Source organism: Naegleria gruberi (assembly GCF_000004985.1).
Source record: "Naegleria gruberi genomic scaffold NAEGRscaffold_32, whole genome shotgun sequence".
NCBI lineage: Eukaryota > Heterolobosea > Eutetramitea > Acrasida > Naegleriidae > Naegleria > Naegleria gruberi.
This window is the reverse complement of record NW_003163295.1, coordinates 53,244-71,992: the sequence shown is the minus strand read 5'-3', so window position 1 is coordinate 71,992 and position 18,749 is coordinate 53,244. Positions and strand designations below refer to the sequence as shown.

Sequence of the window (18,749 nt, the reverse complement as noted above, 5' to 3'; positions counted from 1 at the left end):
AACAGGGAAAGTAATCTTCTTAGCAAGTGGAAGAGCACTTGAAATGGCTACATCTCTTCTCTGATTATCAATGTTAGATGTAGAAACTATTGGCTTTTTTGGATCAACAAAGAAAAAGACGAGGATTTTTCTAACAGCATTCTTAGTTGCATCCTTTGGGAAGAAATGCTTCACTCTGTGTTGATGTTGATTTGGGAAAACAATGCATTTACCTTCAGTTGTTTTTACACCACCCAAATGTTTAAGCAAAAGATCACCGTCATGAATCTATAGAAATACTTGTTATTATCCAAAGAAATAATAATACTTACACCATATTCATTCCAGGCCTGTTCAACACCATCCTGTTCAATATCATAGAAATTCTCTTCATCCAATGAAGCTCTGAATTCCAATACACTTTCCTTCACATTTTCACATTCGTAATAGTAAATACCAGTGGCAAGAATATTCTCACTGTCACCTTCAGTGTGCCATGTACCACCTGGATAGAAACCTTGTTCAGGTGTAACAATTACATTAGCAGCCTTAATGATAACTTGAACCTTCTTTTCATTAAGTTTTGGAATAAATTGTTTGACAGGTTCAATGAAACGTGACAATACATCACAAATGGTTTCTTGTAATTCTTTCTGACTTTTTGGATCAACATTGTTAATATATGATAATGGTTTGACTTTTCCATTTTCTTGGATCTCAAAATCAGTTGGTAACCATTGTGTTTCAACTTTCGCTGTTTCCATTTGTTTCTCCAATTGTTTTGCATCCTCAAACTTTCCATTGAATTTGCTATGCTTTTTAGAGTAGCAATAGAGAGATGGATGAATAATATCCAAAACCTGTTGGTTTGATCCAGGATGCCAATCATATTTATCCTCTGGAATATTCTCAACCAATTCACTAAATTGTTTCTTGACTCTTTCTGCTAATTCTTTTGGAATGAGATCTTCTTGTTGGTGACAAATGTTCAAACCAACTTGTTTCTCTTCAAATGCACAATGAGCACATGGACACAAACAGAATTTGGTACTTCTCCAATAATATGCCTCATCATCTTCATCATCTTCGTCATTTTCGTCATCATCTTCAGATTTCTTTTTCTTTTTTGGTTCTTCAAGATCAGAAGCAGGTTTATCCCTCTTCTTGGCTGTTTCGAATAGAGTTTCATTCTCATCCACATCATTATCACTATTGTGATCTGTGTATGCTCTCTTTTTAGGAGTGGCACCACAGTGTCCACAACATGATTTTTGAGTGTGTGAAAGCTCCTTGATATCTTTCAAAATATCCATAGCCACAAGAAAACTAGATTTGGAAATGCCAGAGTCCATACTCTCCTTCTCCCACTTCTTCACAATATCCATTCTATCAATTTTACCATGCCAATTGTGTTTGGCAATAATTTGTCGAACAATCTTGTCGGCATGAATTGGATTCACTTGGATTGGCTTGGCTTTTTCAACAGCAGCAGGTTTTTTCCTTTGTCCCCACATTTTCTTCGTCAAATGTTTGATGTGCACAGATCAAGAGTGTGGCAATATTTTTTTGTGGTTTCTAACACATGTCCCAGAAGATGTTTTTTACAAAAATACTTGCCTAATTCTATTGTACAGTAAATAGTGGAAAAAAATCACTTTTACAAAGATTTTATTTTGGAAATCGTTGAGGTTATACTACAAATTGTAATGCTGTTAAACTACACTTTATTACATATTGATAATGCACTTATCATGTTCATTACTTTTGATGTTTCAATTTCATCAATCAAAAAAAATGGTCAATTTAATATTAATTGATTTTCATCATTCCGAATCAACAATGAATCCATTATCAACAGGATTAAAAGAAAAGCTATCTAAAAAACATAGTGAAATGAATTTTTGGTTTCAATCATTACTAACTGATGTGAATAGTTCAGATTTTAATTTATTTATTGATTCTCCTAAACATTCCAATAATAGTCTATTACATGAATATCCAAAATCATTAAAATATCACACAACAGATCAACAACGAATTGATTACAGATCCTATATTTATCAAAATGAAGAATTTATTCATCCAGAAATTGGTTCAATACTTGATGGAGAATATTCAACTTATCGACCTAAAGTTGGACCCATAGTTGCACCTGAACATTTATTTAATTATACTGGATTTACAATATTATTAAGATTATTTATTGAAAGAGGAAGTGGTCAATGTATTCTATGTTTTGGAAGAGGAAGTAAATGGTTTAAACTTGATATAGATTCAATTACATTAAATAATTCAAAAGATTATTTTTCATTTAATAATAATATATCATTTAATCATGCAATTAATAATTTAAATGATGATAATAATTTAAATAATAATAATTTAATTAATTCATTTAATAATAATAATACTTCATTTAATCCATTAAAAGAAGGTGAATGGAATGATATTTGGATATCCTATAATAATAATCCAAAATCCATCATTGAATCTATTGAACCTCGGAGATTTATTTATAAACATTTAATAATTAATAATAATAATAATAATAATAGAGAAATATTGTGTCTATTAAATGGAGTTGAATATTATTTTGATTTATCTTTTATTGATAATGAATTACTTTTATGTAATGATGATAGTTATTTACAAACTGAGATGGATATTTATTTTGGTCATGATTCATTTATGGAACAACAATTTATTGGTTTATTTTCTTCTATTATTATTTTTAATCAAAGTTGTAAAAGTTTTAATGAATTAAAATTACTAGCTCATGAATTTTTAAAAAATCATAAAATCAAGAGGCTATTAAAACTCTTAATATTTAATTAATAAAAAATTCTTAATTCTTAATTTCAAAATACAAAATTGTAAATTCTTTTACTAAATAATTTAAAAAAAAATATGAGCAATGTGATAACACTCCAAATTGGCCAATGTGGTAATCAAGTTGGGCTTTCGTTTTTTCAGAATTTATCATCCCAACTCATACAAAATAGATTGAATAGAGTTGTTGCTGGGGACAAGTTTGTAGTGAATGAGGAACGTTATTTACCTTTCGGAGACTCTGCTATGGATTGTTTCTTTAGACCCAATACAAAAAATCCTTCCGATCCAATGATTGCAAGAGCCTTATTGATTGATATGGAACCGAAAGTAATACACAATACATTGAATACAGCAAATCGGAAGCATGAAAATCAATTATTTGAATATGATACAAATAATGTTTATCATCAACAATCAGGAAGTGCTAATAATTGGGCATATGGATTTAATGTACATGGACCTAATTGTGGAGATTCAATTTTGGAAAAAGTGAGAAAGGAAGCAGAGTTGTGTGATTGTTTATCAGGATTTGTTCTTCTGCAAAGTATGGCTGGTGGAACTGGTTCTGGAATGGGTTGTCATATTTCTCAAACTTTGAGAGATGAATTTCCTCATTCATTACTCATGAACCAAGTTGTTTGGCCTCACGAGGCAGGAGAAGTCATTGTACAGAATTATAATACTCTGCTCACACTACAGAAATTATATGAAATTTCTGATAGTATTTACTGTTTCAAAAATGACCAATTGTTTTTAACTTGTAAAAGATTGATGGGAATAGAAAGTCCTTCATTCAATGACATGAATACTGTCATTGCTGACCATATGAGTTGCTTAGCTTTACCTAGCTCTCCAATTACTTGTGCTGATAATGCATGCCAACTATTGTATGATCCAATCCAACACCTTTGCTCGCATCCAGCTTACAAGATTATAAATTCGAGAATAATACCACACATGTCAGCAAAAAGCAAAGATTATAGTGTTTTTAGATGGGAAGGATTAATGAAGCATTTACATCAAATGCTTATTGCGGATGCTCCTATTGAGGAATGTATTAATTGGAAAGTGAATTTATCTGATAGAAGATGGGACTCAATGATCAACAAATCAATAACCAATTTAATGATTTTGAGAGGAAAAGAAGTTGGAGGAATCCAAGCAGAACTTGTCAATCCATTTTTCAACAGTAAAATTTACTCATCCTACATCAATCCAAGGGAAGCTATGAAAATTAATATTAATGAGAATCCAGCAGGATTTAATGGATTTGAGAAAACTGCATTCTTAATGAGTAATTGTCAGTCAATTGTGCCTCAATTAGATAAGGTAATTTCCAAAGCATTCCAAATGTTTAATGCAAAGGCGTACACTCACCACTACGAGAAACACCATGTTGGAAAGGTAGAAATGGAAGAGATGTTTATGAGAACAGAGCAAATATTGTACGATTATCAACATATGTAATATTAATTGCGGATATTTTAGAAAGTTGGAACAAAGAGATAGCTAGCCATTCTATTGATATGGTATTAATCCTGAAATGGACTAGCTATCGCCCTGATATGATTTAGAATGAATTTACCCTTTTTATCAATGATTATCATCCTTTATATCATTACTCATTTCATTCAGTTACAGGTAATGAAATAAATCTCATTTGGCAATTGGATTATTAATAACTGTCACACGAAAACAGATGACAACAACTGCTCACCGTTGTTCAAAAAGATGCATTCGAATCCCATTCTTCTTTCTCCAAGTAAAAAAGAATATCAAAAGAATATCAACTGACTGATCTTTGTATCATCACTAACACTCACTCCAACAATAACACAGATTTCGAAACCAAATCTGTCCATTAGAATTTTGTGCATTTTACTGTAAATCCAAATCCTCTCCAATTCTCCTAGAAGTGCATTCACACTCACACCACACCAGCACAACATTCATTTAGAAAAAACCAAATGACCATCTTCTCTGATAACAATACAGCATCGTACACATCACCTCTGTGTGGTGAATTTAGCAGAAGTAGTACTACTGAATCATCTACAACTCTAATGATGGTTGCCTCACCGACACCATTAGCATCATCCATACAGATTGAACAAGCTGCATTGTATTATTCCCCTCGGCTGACTGCAGCCACTACTAGCCATCATTCAACAGTTCTGGTCGAACCACAAAATTATGAAGATAATATGATAGCACTCGATGAAGGTTCAAATATTTCAGCTCAAACACTCCATAATAATAATCATAAGGAAGATTCAATGCAATTAGATGAATACCCAGATGAATACACACAACATCCGAATAATAATAATGATTATCATCACAGACAACAAACCTTCTCCACCAAAGATATTGCTGCAATTTGCTCATCATTCAAATCCTCAAAGCAATCTTCCGTTAACATGCAAAATGGCGCCACAAATTTGATTGAGGAGGAAAAACACTGTAAATCGCACTTAAAATCCCTTAATCAATTTTTGTGCTGCACTCCTGTTTACAATGATGATTCTACTACTGCCAGTTCTCAACAACAAGTCAAAGAACATACCGAGTCCTTTAACAAGCTTTGTATTCTAAGTGATTTGACAAGTGTCTCTACTAAAATCGAGAAATCCAACCAAATTAATACTCTGTCAAAAACTAACCACCATCATGGTTTTTATTCAGCCACTACAACAGTTCTTTATGATCAACAAGGTAACAAGATCAATTATTCTGAAGAGACATTATCATCTCCAAACAGCGAGGAACCATTATCGTATCAACCTTTCCAAAAACACCAATTTTCACTACCTGATCAAAATCTAAACGACGAACAACAACAAGAGAATCCTGATAAGAGGTTTGACTGTTGTGGTGCTGATGTTATTAATATTAACATCAATAAGAAAAAACAAGACCATTCCTCCTTCGCTATTGCTGTCAAAGAAGATTCAACTTTAACTCCTAGTGCTTCTTTGGGAGAAGATTCTATTGCTCCTGCCAATTTTGCCTACAAGAATAGTAGTTATTGCACTTTTAAAAGTAATCATCAGGAAGAGGATCCAAGTAGAATCATTGATTCTCAACTAACAACCTGTACAATAACTGATACCAATAGTACTATCTTTGAAACAAACACAACAACAACAAGTATGGGTAATACAATTATTAATCACTACTTCCCCAATGAGGTACATCCTCTTGGATTCATTGAAATGCTTCCTCAGAACAAGCAACAACAACAAAATACCAATAATAATAATAGGTTATCATCAACTTTCCATCAACACCAATATGCTGTAAATTATGATCATCAAATGATGGTCAACAGTCCAACCATCAATATGAAAGAGATGATGGTATTGGACGAGAAAAATATGACAACGACATTAACTCATAGTTCTAGTCATTCTTCACTGACACACTTGTCGAGGTTTAATGGAGACGTCAAACAATTTGTTGGTTATTCTACTACTTCTACTGCTAATAATGATGAACCATCACTGATTGACTTGCCTTTTGAAATGATTCTTCATATCATTACTTTCATTCCTCATCAAGATGAGTTGTGTCATGAATATAATACCTATTGGAATATTAGAGAAAAGTATTTGAAAAAGTTACATACCGAAGCTAAACAATCTGTACATAATCAATTTTTGAAAAAGAGATTCGTCAAGAATTTGATGGAATCTTCTAAACCTAATCCAAGCAGAATTTCCATTTCTTCCAAAGATAGTATGGATGATGAATATCAATATATGAGTCAGACAAGATATGGAATTTTCTCAATTTGTTTTGTAAATAATTACATGTATCATAACTATTTCAAGAATGTTCATTTTTGGAAATTAATATGTGAATCCTATTTCAATATTCCAAGAACTGATTGTCTTGAACCACCTGTAGATAAGAAATTACTGAATGCCATCTATTCTAAACAATTGAATGGTGGTTCTGATTGTCCAACTTCTAAAATTGCCAAACTTGGTGATTGGTTGCAAGGAATGCTCAACATTTCAAATGCTTCTGAATTCTCCAATCTTGCAATCGATGAAAATATGGGATCCTTCCAAGCCACTGGAGCTGTACAAAATTCTGGAAGTAATGCAAACTTTTTCATTTCCAACCCTCCAGTTCAGGAAGAATTAGTGTGGTGGCAATATTCATACCACTACTTGCATTCAATTCCTGCAAGATTTGATTTAAATCCTAACTATTTACTCCCAATTTTCCAAGTCAGTCCAAAGAATGCCTGCAGTGAGGACTCTAACATGTTAAATATTTCTGGTCTTGCCAAAGAGAATGACATTACCAAGAATTCTGTACTTTATAATACTTGTATCAGTAGACTAATGGAAACTGATAATAAGAAATCACCTAATGATTACAGATGGAGAAATGCCACAAGTGAACAAATCTTTACTCCAAATAATTTATACTACTTTGAATTCTATGTAGAAAAGATTGGAGGAATCAATCTTGGTGTTGGAATTGTTCCAAATATTCACTTTACTGGATCTGATAATTCAGATGCACCAAAAGATTTCAATCCTTCTCATTATGATAATTTCATTTGGCCAAGTGGCAGCTGTCATCACTGTTTTGAAATTAACAATCAACGTTACTATTCAGGTGATGTCGTTGGAATGTTGGTGGACTATAGTTATTCTGAGAAGAATGTTCTCAAGATTCACTTTTGTCACAATTGGCATACTAAGGAGAAACGTAATGTACTTCAAAATCAACTCAAGAAAGTTTCTGATCTTGAATCTCTCTGCCAAACTACTGGCAATTTCGAACAGAATGTCTTTTCTTCCCTTTTAGAAGATGAGATTAATAATATGAGAAATGGTGTCAAGAGTAAGGATAATGAAGATGAAGATGATATTAATTATCCATTCAAAGATAATCAAATTCGTCTCATCTACTTTACTGATGATACACAAACTCAATTCCCAGAATGTGTAATCTCAGAAGGAAGAAATGAACTCATCTCTTTCATGAAGGTCAACTCTGCCAATGGTACTTCCTCTACAATGGACAGAAAGAAGAAGGAACCACCAAAGAAATGGGATCTTCAAAAGGAAAGACCACAACCTTCTCAAAGAGAGCTAGTTCTTCCAGATTTCAAACTCTGTGTCACTACCTATGATAAGGAAGATTCTGTGAGAATTATCAAACCAAGTTATCCACATCCACCACTCTACTATCACCTCCTCAGAAATGGCAGACATACCCAACAAAAAGCACCAACCAAACCACTACTTTCAACCACAGAAGAAAAGGAATTGAGAAAAATCATCATGGATTCACTTGGAGATTATCAGTACTCTTCAAAGAATCATGCCAATTCTTCTTCTTCCTCATCATCCAATTCATCATCCAATTCCTCAAATCATGAAGAGAGAAATAATAAGGGCTGTTCCATAATGTAAATAAACAATTTCACTCTCTTTTAAAAATTCATGTTGAGATTTTAAATATATTTGTATATTATTTTAAAAAAATGGAGAAAGTTGAATCAATGATGATCGATGTACATACACACCTCTATGATGATAAGTTCTTTCCAAATGGTCATTCAGACTTTTCTGAATTGGAACAAATTTTGCAAAAATCATCACAAGCCTCCGTACACAAGATAATTCTTGTGAGTGAGGAAGAGGAGACTGCCAAACGAATTTTAAATCTATGTAAAAAGTACCCAAAGCAATTAGCAGCTGGCATTGGACTTCATCCGTGTTGTGTTCAGAGTGAAGAGCAAATATCAAGAATTTCGGAATTAATTTTGGAAAATCAGGAATTTATTTGTTGTATTGGAGAGGGTTAGTACTAGATTTAATTTACAATATAGGAATATAGGAAATATTGAAAATAGTGGGACTTGATTTTACACCTGGAGTTTTGAAGAATATTAAGGAAACGAATCCACAACTTGAAAATATTGATCAAGTTAAAAATTTACAACGAAAAGCTTTGGAACAATTTGTAGAATTGAGTAAGCAGACAGGTCTACCATTAAATGTGCATTCAAGAAGTGCTGGAAGACCTACCATTCAGTTATTGGCAGAAAAGGGAGCTACCAATGTCTTGATGCATTGTTTTGATGGAAGTGCAAAGGTTGTCAGGGAAGGTCTTCAACATGGTTACTTCTTTTCAATTCCATCGAATGTCATTCGTTCAAAACAATTACAGGATTTAATTAATGTTGTACCTATGGATAGAATTTTATTGGAAACGTAAGTTTCGAATATGTTTAATATATTGTATTGAAATACTCTGGTAGTGATTCACCAGCCCTTGTTCCAAATCTTCCAAAAAGAGAAGATTTTGAAAGTGAAGAAGTTTTTGAATTGGCCATCAAAAATTCAAGGAATGACCCTTCTAATATTCCACTTTCCGCACAAATGATTTCAAAAATTAAGAAATGTAGTTTGGAGGAAGTAATTTCAAAAACACTCCTGAATACTCTCAAGTTGTTCCCAAAATTGAAATAAGTCTCAAGATCTCTAAAGATCACCAAGCAATAATAATATTAGTTTTAAATAATAATATTGAGACAATTTTATTGTGTAACCATGTTCATTAATGCATTCAACAAAACAAATGTAGCAATGAGAAGGAAAATGTTTGAGGTGGAAAATTGAACAATTTGTGCACTGCTTCCCCAACAGATTCCTAAGAAGCAAACCTTACCAGATGAAGTACCATCTGAGCTTTCATTTCCAGCTTCATCAGATGAGATTGCAGTTTTACCTGTACCATCATCAGTGGATGGAGTAATTTCATAGGAATCACACAAAATGGTATAACCATTCTTTGGACATGTAACAGATCCCTTGAATCCAGTTGGAGCTGTGAATACTTGATTGGATTGATCTGAAGGACAAGTAATGTAATTGGAGGTGGTGTGAAGTCTAATTTTGAGTACCTTATTGGTTCTATCACAACTATACACGAGACATCTACTGGCCGAATCCTCACTTTCCATAGTTCCACTAAAACCAGTCAATTCTAAATTACCTACAAAACAGGCACTATTGGTATTGAAAACTTCTGAAGATCTCTTTGGCATTGTTTTGTCAGCACAATTCATATAACGACGTTGAATTGGACAATAATCGAACCATGAAACTCTACCACCTTGTTTGGAATTTGTAAAATATTGATATTGAGCAGGCAATGCAGAAGTGTAAGTGGCCATATCACAAATACCCTTATCACGCATATGGTAAACACAAGAGAACTTCTTTTGAGTGGTATCAGTACAGAAATAACCCAACTTGTCAGTATCCCAAGTAGAACATCTCTGATTAGCAAAATTACATCCCATATTTCTACCGTAGGCAGGAATTATTGGATTGGCAACACTTGATTTGTACCAACCAGTAGTTTCTAATAAGGCCAAAGTAGCAGTTGTAGTTACACAACTTCTACCAAAAGTTCCACAACCATCCAAAGAAGGAGCCATCAATTCATTTACAAAAACTCTTGCATCAAAATGACTACCTGCAGATCCAGAGCTTCCATATTCCTCAATTGGTACTCCATCAACACTTGAGCATCCAGTTAAATTCTTATACATGTTAGTCATCTTTGAATGAATAAAGTATTGTCTTGTTACAGAGGCTCCATTTTCAGTTTTGGTCTTTGAGGCAACAACTGCAGATGATGACATTAAAAAACCATTATCATCACGATATTGTCCATAAAATGATGAACTAAATCCCAAAATGTGAGTTGTTTCATGTTCAATTGTTGAAAGAAGAACAGTGTCATCACTTGGATAGGTGTCCAAAATTGATGGATTAATATTCAATTGACCAGCAACAGGTCTTCCATATGTTGATTCTGTACTGCAAGCAGTAGCCCAAGCAGCAACTCCAGTATCAGCAGGTCTATATCAATAATTAATATCATCATTATTATTGAAATTATTCAGAAACATACCTCATCGTGACATAAATATATAAATCAACGTTTGTCAATGTATTTGGAGCAATTACATTACTAGTCCATGGAACACCTCCCTCTGCACCACAATTAATGGCAAGTTTTGAAACAGTGAATGAAGCTAATGGTCTAGTACTAATCTGAGATGCAATCTTTGCCTTGACTTGTTGAACAAGATTTAGCACACGAGATGATTTGGTAGATGTAATTACGTCTGCACTTTTACATGTTCCACTAAATTATTTCATGAACCAAAAATTCATTCCAACAGTTCAATTTCCAAACAAATAATTGACCTATTACTTACTAGCAATTAGTTGTTACTGAAGAACCATCACAAACTACACTTGTAGAAGATGGATTTCCTCTCTTATAGGTTGCACCAGTTGAATAACATGATCTACTCTCTACATCACTTGACAAGTAAGTTGTATCGAGAATTATTCTAATGGATGAAAAGACATCAAACACCTTTTCAATAGAACGTTTTCCATTGGCACCCATTTTCCTAACAAGACGATGAGTAGTTTGTAGAGGTATTGGGTTATCTAAACCAATGAAAAGTGGTGATTTTGAACGATCTCCATCAAATCGTTTTAATTCATTATCGTAGAGAGAGTCGTGAATACATTTGTGATGATGATTTGGTTGATTTTCAACATGTTGACTTTGAGTAAACATATGGAAAGTTGGTTGATGAGCAAAGCAACAACCAACAAGACAAACTAATAATAAAATTATTATATCCAGGCGTACTTGATAGACCGGCAAACCTGACATTTTTTTGTTTAATGGGATTGTTGACAACCGAACTGTTGAACTGAACATTCGGATTCTTTAAATTAGATTCTAACAATTTGGGTATCGTTGTTTCTAATTACTGGGATGCAATTGAAAATGAAATGTTTATAGACCAAACAATTCCTTAAACTCATCCTTCTCTTCGTTTTGTTTTGTTTCCTCGCTCTTTGATTTCTTTGTGTCTGTATTTGGTGGAGCCGACCTAAACACAAGAGGTTTACCTGCTCTCTTTCTAGGTGCTGTTTGCTGCACAACAGACTTATTCTTCTTCTCTTTTTGAGATTTAATTTTGTTGGTCTCCTCTCTTTGCTGCTTTCTACGTTCTTTCTCTCTTTGCTTTTCGTACTTGGCAACAAAATCGTCATCGTATTCATCAAGTACTGTTAATAAACTTTCAAGCTTATTTTCAATTTTGGATAACATGAAGAGTGGGTCAATATTTTCCATAATATCTGCATTTTGGTCTGATTCAGTTTCCACACCAGATTGAAGATATATTTCTTTAATCTTTTCAGTTAACATCTTTAATCTCTCTTCTCCATCCTGATCGATATTTGAAGAGTGTCTATCTGAAATGGTTTTCAATCTATCTTGTTCTATTTCAAGTTGTTCATTAAGTACATCAATTTGAGCTTGCAAATTCTCAGCTTCCATACTCCTGATAATCGTTAAGAATTACTTATTATAATTAAAAACTTACATTTTCTTCTTTGTTTCTTTGTACATTTTTTGGACATCTTCAAGTTGCTCTTGAATGTCTTCAGTGTTTTGGATTAAAATTAAATTACTTTCTTCCAATTCTGAATAAATATTAAGAAGTTGCTCTGGCTTTTTAAAATACATATCAATAACTTCTTCATTGTTTTCTGTCTGCTCCTCTTCTTTAGAATCCAGAGAGGCAATTGGTGTCATCTTTGTTTCTCTTTCCTCTTTTTCACTGGTCGAAGTTCCTGATCTTCCTGAGCTTGCTCTTGATCCTGGTCTTGATTTGGATGTCTTTTTCTTCTTGTCATTCATCTTTGCCAATTCTTCCTTTGGTGTGAGTGAATCCAAAAAGTCTTTATATCTTCTGCAATTGTCTAACTGGTAATCAAGTTTTGAAATTTCTGATGTGATTGCAGCAATTCTCGCATTCAATTTCTTAATCTCGTTTTGTTTAGATTGTTTTGCTTTCGTTTCTTCTTCAGCTTTTTTGATAGCTTCCACTGCTCTAATATCGTTAAGGGCAAGAAAATCGTCAAAAGCTTGTGTCTGTTGTTTTAGTTCCTGTTCCATTTGGAACAGTTTTTGATCTCTCTTTTGAGCTTTCTTTTCTAATTTCTTAATTTCAAACTTTTTAGTATCAATACTCATCTGCAAGAGAAACATTTGTTTTTTCTTTTCAATAAAATCTGAAACATTTTCCTTCTTTTTATACGAGCTATTTACATCAACAGGTTGATCACCAGAAGGAGCACTCTTTGACTTTTTATCTCTAATAAGAGGTAAAACAGGGTCTCTCCTTGACATTTTTGTTTTTCTTGGTGATTTGAAGGTTAACCCGGAACCTGTATTTATCGATTTTAATTTTTCCTTACTCTCAAATATTTGTTCATCAGTTGGAATTTTAAAAGGATTTTCCTCTATTTCCTCTTCCTCTTCCGATGTAAATGATTCATACTCTTGATCTACAGTCACTCCTACTCTTCTACCACTTGACTTCATTTTTTTTAATATTTTAAAATCAGTTGTGCCGTAAATAAATTTGGCGCGTGTTGTGATTCAAAATAAAGAGACAACAGCCAAAATAGCATAATTCCAAAGTGGAAAAGAATTAATTTATCAAAGAGTGATTTCTTGTGAAGTTTCGGTAGAATAGTTTGTCAAACCATGACCATTGAGTGATGGTCTATTCGGTTGACATTCTTTAATGTACTCTTTGACAATTGTAAATTAATGTCGTTAACAGACAATCCTTCGTTATAAATCTCATTTCCCGCTAATTCAAAAATATTAACGTTAATGATGTTTAATGTTGTAACTTTTAAATTTGCCGCCACTTTTTGATAACAATTTATTAAACAATCCAAGAAAAAAGTTCTTGACAACAATACCCTTGCCGCGAGTAGAATGGTATGTACAAGCATAAATGATGAACTTACTCAACAATCAACACAGACCGAGAGTTTAGGTACATCATCTTCACCAAACAAATGTACATCCAACAATAATACACAATACAGAAATTCTCCTGGAACATTTAATAGAAAGCCTAAAAAGCTTCATATTTTGAACAAAATGGAACGTGAGAGACGAGAACAACTTGAAAGAATGAAACAAAGTCAGCAGCCAACACCAAAGACTTCACTCTCTGAGTCTATGAATAGGTTGTCTCTAAATTCGGATCAAATTCAATCCATAAGTGATAGTACCTTCAGTCATTCCGAAAGAATTGCTTTGCAACCTGACAAATCAAGTCCTCAACATATCAAGACAATTGATTTAAACAACTTGACAGCAAATACTGAGGCTAACAAGGAAAATCCAGTGCACCATCCTATAACTTTAACCAACCTAAGCTCCTCCATTGTAATTAATACTACCTCTATCCTTTCTACCCAATCCAATTCTTCCTTTAACTGTAATTACGAACAATCAACAAAAACAATTCCAAAAACTCCCCAATCCCAAAAAACTAAGCAACTCTTTAAACGAAAGATGATTTCACCAATGCAAAATCTATCTCTTGTCAAGGAAGAAGCTGATGAAGATTTAACAACTGTCTCAAAGAGACTCACATTCGAGAATACCACTACTGTGCGACAAACTGCAATCCCAACACGATTAATTAATGAAAGTAAGGTAAAGTTGTCAACACCTGAAAAGACTTTAACTAAGAGAATTACCCTTCACAAAACATCAAATGTTAGAAAGGCTCCAGATGTGCCTTGTTCCTTAAAATTTGTTTTTTAAAACAAGTAATTCTTCACTTTTGTTATCATGAGTAAACCATTTTCCATAATTGGAATTTTGATTAATTAATAATTTGGGTTTTGTTGTTTTAATATTAAATTGCTAAAAAATGATTCAAAATGTTTTAAAGAAGGCCGTCATTCCCAGTGCTAACTCGAACGCATTTCTATCTTTTCTTGGAAACATTCAAACCATAAAAACACTTGTACTCTTCTTGGATTATGACGGCACTTTGACTCCAATTGTTGGTATGTTTATTATGCAATTCTATTGATTTATTGATTCAGAGTATTCGCAACAGAAAGGCCTGATCAAGCAATTCTCTCAAATGATGCCAGACAGGCAATTAAATGTTTATCAGAAGATTTAAAAATTGCTATTGTCTCAGGTAGAACTAAAAAGGATGTTAAATCACGAGTTGACATTCCAGATTTATTCTATGCTGGTTCTCATGGTTTTGATATTTCAGGTCCAATTAAAAGTGACGAACCTCTCACAATAACAAGTGGAGGAACCGAACAAAAGGTATCTAAAGCAGTTAAGGAAAATATTGAATGGACGTTGGAAACTGACACTTCATTAGGAGGTAAACAATATATTACCTTTCAAGTTGCTAATAATTTTGTACCAATTCTCAATCAAATGTTTGAAAAACTCAGTCAAGAATTAGGAAAAATCAAAGGTTGCATATTGGAAAATAACATATTTTCCCTTTCTGTTCATTACAGACTAATCGAATCAGAATTAATGGTTTCAAAGATTGAAGAAATTATTCAGAGTATTGCGAACGAGCAAAAAGGAATGGTAAAAGTCACTCACGGAAAGAAGGTTTTTGAGATAAGAATCAATCTTGATTGGCACAAAGGAAAGGCAATTATGAAACTATTGGAATATTGGAATTTAACATCTCCAGATAAAGTGTTTGCCATCTTTGTTGGAGATGACAAGACTGATGAGGATGGTTTCAAGTACTTGTTGGATAATTCTCTTGGTGTTGGCATCCTTGTCTCCCCTCAAAGTGAAGAAAGGCCACAAATAGGTACAACTGAAAATACCAACATGCAAGATGTTCAAATCATCTCACAACCAAATTCCACAGAAATACTTTCCACAACATTCGCCAAATATTCACTCAAAGATCCCTCTGATGTTCTTTCCTTCCTCAAAAACCTCTCTAAAATTCAACCCACACGCAACGACTCTTCCCAAAATACAGTCAACCATTAATTTATGTTTTTCATGCAAATAAAATTCATTGTAATTAAAACCAATCCCGGTGCCGAATTTGCAAGTTCATTAAAAAAATCGGAATCCAAAAATAACATAAAAAAAATAACAGGACACATCTGGGAGCCGACTAATCATGAACATTTTCGATGACTTGCCTAATGATTGTTGGATACATATATTTGGATATTTGAGTATCAGTGAAGTGAAAAAATATTCCCTTTCTATTAGTCAAAATCTTGCCTTACGATTGTTGGAAACGGAAGATGATCATAATTCTATTTACAGATATTTATGTGAAGTTAAAATGAGATCAGATTTGGACAATGCTCTTGAATCAATTGAGAATAGAAAGGAAATGTCAGAGAGATATTATTATCGACACAACAATAGAAGAACTGGACTTCCTGCTATTGCTAGAAACAATAATAGCCCTGCAGGTTTATCTTCTAAACAAATGAGAGAAAATCTCAAACACTGCACTATTAGAGCAAAGTATTTGTTTTCACGTTGGTTCAAAGAAGATCCATCTCTATATGAAAGAATTAAAAAGGCTATCACTCGCTCCTTCTCATCAAATACAGTCTTTATTCCAGACCTCGGTAATCATGACACAACACTAGATGATATAGAGAGATTAAAATTGATTAGTGAAAAAGAAAATGCACAATTAGAGAAAACAACAAATGATTTTATTCTCGATATGGAAAAACAAGTTGAAAAGCAAAGGAAAAAACACCCAAAATGGAAACAGATTTGGAATGGATATCACGTCCAGAGTTCATACTCATCCCTCAAGAGTTCTACCAAGCATATGGCAGTAAGAGTTTCCAAAATTCCGTCAAATAACAGAAGGTATCGTGGCACTCCTCTAACAAATCAAGAATTTGAACAATATCTTACAGACATTTATGAAGGGTTTAAAAGCTTAGAACCAGAATTAAGAAGAGAGGCCATGTTCAAAAATTTCAAGTTTCAATTCAAGTATTACTCAAACGGAAAATATCACACTTCCAAATCCTCAGTATTTTCTCAAATTACTACTGGAGTTTACAAACTTTCAAAAAAAATACCTGATATGAAAAACATTGAAAAAATATATGGCAAATTGTTAGAATTTTTCATTGAGGAATCAATTGCTTACAAAGTAGAAACCCCTATCCTAACCGACTGTATGTAGAAATTATTGTTTGATTCCAATAACCGTTCAAGGTTTTATTCCAAATAACTCTCCAATTCACATGTTGTTAAGAACAACATGTTTTCCTGATCTAGGATTGAATATTGTGAGAAAATATGCAAGACACCTCAGGTCTGCATCACTTGATTTTAAATTCTTCTTGCTTGTCAAATGTTTTTCATCCTTTGTTGATTTGAGAATAATTAATGAGCTCTTTTACAATGGAACATTTAGTAGTTTAGTATTGGACCATACTTTTAGAAAGCGTAAAATTTGCATATACTTTTTAGCTGCAATAGGTAGAAGATGTTATACAGATGTAGCAAACTTTTACTTTGGTGATATTTACAATATCTTTGTAAAATGCTTCCAAAACACTATTGGACCATCTTTTACTGCCACACCAGCAGTTGAAAAAAGCATGCCATCATTATCTTGGGTTCAAAATCAAAGTTTCAAGCAATTTTTAGAGCCAGCTGTTTCCTATTCAGTGACCTACCATGGTGATACTCTTAAATTCTTTGTTAGAACTATGAATTATCATTACATGAGATTCAATGATAAAAAAGTTGGTAAGGTGCTTGGAGATGAAACACCAATACATGACTTTGTACACTTTGAGAAACCAAAATATGATGATTTGAATGATTTCAGAAGAAGAAAATATTGAGCTAGATAAATAATTATTTTCCAATTTATTTACTTTTTCAGTTCCATAACTTCATCATCTCTCAAAACCATGTTCGGTATTCTATCCTTGATTGGATATCTTCTTCCACATTGTGGATTAGTACAAACCAAATCTCCATTCTTAACTTGCAATTCCAAAAGAAGTTTATGCAATGATTTCATAGCAGCTTCATTTTCTCCAACATTTTCTGGTAAAATATCAGGTAAACCTTCAATAGAAAGCTAATCAAAACATAATCGGAATTAATTAATTTTTCTTTTTTTCAAAATACATACATCCTTTGCGGCACCTTTTAATGCTTCATAATCAACTCTTTGCAACATATTTAAAATAAATTCCTTATTGTCTTCTTGTTCTTCATTTTCAACTTCGGTTGCTTCAATTTTAAGTGGGAATGTGTCACACTTTAAACAACACATCATGTTATGAACAAGGAGTCTCATTTTTTAACGGCAAGTAAAAATTTGAAATTGCATAAAAACCATTCCGATATTGAATTTTAATTCATCTTGAATCTTTGTTGATGATGTTAAAGAACATTCTCTTCTTGCCCTGATTGTTGCATGAAATCGTTTGTGAATCACAATAATTAATCGAATTGTTTAATTAAAAAATACTATTGGAAATTTTAAATAAAAAATACAAAAATGAGACATAAATTCGTATCCAAGCTCGGCATCTTCCGTGATTTGACTTATTATGATAACGGATGGAGAGGATTTGAAAAGTCTGAACCAAGTGCCTTCTACTCACTTGCTTACTTTATTGCTGGTAGGTTTATTGGAAAATAATATTTGGAATTTTAATTGATGTGATGAATAATTTTAGCTCCTTTCCTCCCTTTGGTTACTTACTTCGGATACAAGGCCTTCAATGTTGATGCTGCCAATGCCTATCCATTTGTTGATTCTAGACTTAAACATTTATATTTCAATGAAAAACAAACTGGTAATGATGATGTTGGTGCTGTTTTCGAATATCACTATGATGACGGATCAAAGGAAGTTGCTTTCACAAAGAAATAATTCAATAGTATAAATAATTATTTTATTTATTAGATTGATGAGTATTTATATTGTATTTTGATGATGAGGGAATAAATAAATAGGATGAGAAATGATTTTTCATTCT

General features: G+C 32.9%; 9 protein-coding genes across 9 annotated transcripts; 6 read left to right on the top strand and 3 right to left on the bottom strand.

The window, feature by feature from the left end:
* Positions 1–224: 224 nt before the first annotated feature.
* NAEGRDRAFT_69008 (uncharacterized protein) lies at positions 225–1,493 on the bottom strand (the record flags this gene model as incomplete). Its single annotated transcript, XM_002675626.1, has 1 exon — positions 225–1,493. The coding sequence occupies one exon, from the start codon at positions 1,491–1,493 to the stop codon at positions 225–227; it is 1,269 nt and encodes a 422-aa protein (XP_002675672.1).
* Positions 1,494–2,886: 1,393 nt separating this feature from the next.
* On the top strand, positions 2,887–4,278 carry NAEGRDRAFT_69007 (uncharacterized protein; the record flags this gene model as incomplete). Its single annotated transcript, XM_002675723.1, has 1 exon — positions 2,887–4,278. The coding sequence occupies one exon, from the start codon at positions 2,887–2,889 to the stop codon at positions 4,276–4,278; it is 1,392 nt and encodes a 463-aa protein (XP_002675769.1).
* Positions 4,279–8,320: 4,042 nt separating this feature from the next.
* NAEGRDRAFT_69005 (uncharacterized protein) lies at positions 8,321–9,311 on the top strand (the record flags this gene model as incomplete). The annotated part of the gene is made up of 3 exons (XM_002675722.1): positions 8,321–8,639; positions 8,693–9,053; positions 9,101–9,311. The coding sequence occupies 3 exons, from the start codon at positions 8,321–8,323 to the stop codon at positions 9,309–9,311; spliced, it is 891 nt and encodes a 296-aa protein (XP_002675768.1).
* A 46-nt stretch (positions 9,312–9,357) lies between these two features.
* Positions 9,358–13,272, bottom strand: NAEGRDRAFT_80180 (leishmanolysin peptidase; the record flags this gene model as incomplete). The annotated part of the gene is made up of 5 exons (XM_002675625.1): positions 9,358–10,712; positions 10,765–11,001; positions 11,075–11,492; positions 11,682–12,226; positions 12,269–13,272. 5 exons carry the CDS (start codon positions 13,270–13,272, stop codon positions 9,380–9,382), a joined length of 3,537 nt encoding a protein of 1,178 aa, XP_002675671.1. The 3' UTR covers positions 9,358–9,379.
* Positions 13,273–13,845: 573 nt separating this feature from the next.
* Positions 13,846–14,520, top strand: NAEGRDRAFT_69003 (uncharacterized protein; the record flags this gene model as incomplete). The annotated part of the gene is made up of 1 exon (XM_002675721.1): positions 13,846–14,520. One exon carries the CDS (start codon positions 13,846–13,848, stop codon positions 14,518–14,520), a length of 675 nt encoding a protein of 224 aa, XP_002675767.1.
* Positions 14,521–14,629: 109 nt separating this feature from the next.
* Positions 14,630–15,747, top strand: NAEGRDRAFT_69002 (uncharacterized protein; the record flags this gene model as incomplete). Its single annotated transcript, XM_002675720.1, has 2 exons — positions 14,630–14,768; positions 14,810–15,747. The coding sequence occupies 2 exons, from the start codon at positions 14,630–14,632 to the stop codon at positions 15,745–15,747; spliced, it is 1,077 nt and encodes a 358-aa protein (XP_002675766.1).
* Positions 15,748–15,857: 110 nt separating this feature from the next.
* Positions 15,858–16,927, top strand: NAEGRDRAFT_80179 (uncharacterized protein; the record flags this gene model as incomplete). Its single annotated transcript, XM_002675719.1, has 1 exon — positions 15,858–16,927. The coding sequence occupies exon 1, from the start codon at positions 15,884–15,886 to the stop codon at positions 16,925–16,927; it is 1,044 nt and encodes a 347-aa protein (XP_002675765.1). The 5' UTR covers positions 15,858–15,883.
* A 699-nt stretch (positions 16,928–17,626) lies between these two features.
* Positions 17,627–18,037, bottom strand: NAEGRDRAFT_69000 (uncharacterized protein; the record flags this gene model as incomplete). The annotated part of the gene is made up of 2 exons (XM_002675624.1): positions 17,627–17,839; positions 17,894–18,037. The coding sequence occupies 2 exons, from the start codon at positions 18,035–18,037 to the stop codon at positions 17,627–17,629; spliced, it is 357 nt and encodes a 118-aa protein (XP_002675670.1).
* A 228-nt stretch (positions 18,038–18,265) lies between these two features.
* On the top strand, positions 18,266–18,643 carry NAEGRDRAFT_68999 (uncharacterized protein; the record flags this gene model as incomplete). Its single annotated transcript, XM_002675718.1, has 2 exons — positions 18,266–18,389; positions 18,447–18,643. 2 exons carry the CDS (start codon positions 18,266–18,268, stop codon positions 18,641–18,643), a joined length of 321 nt encoding a protein of 106 aa, XP_002675764.1.
* Between the last annotated feature and the right edge of the window lie 106 nt (positions 18,644–18,749).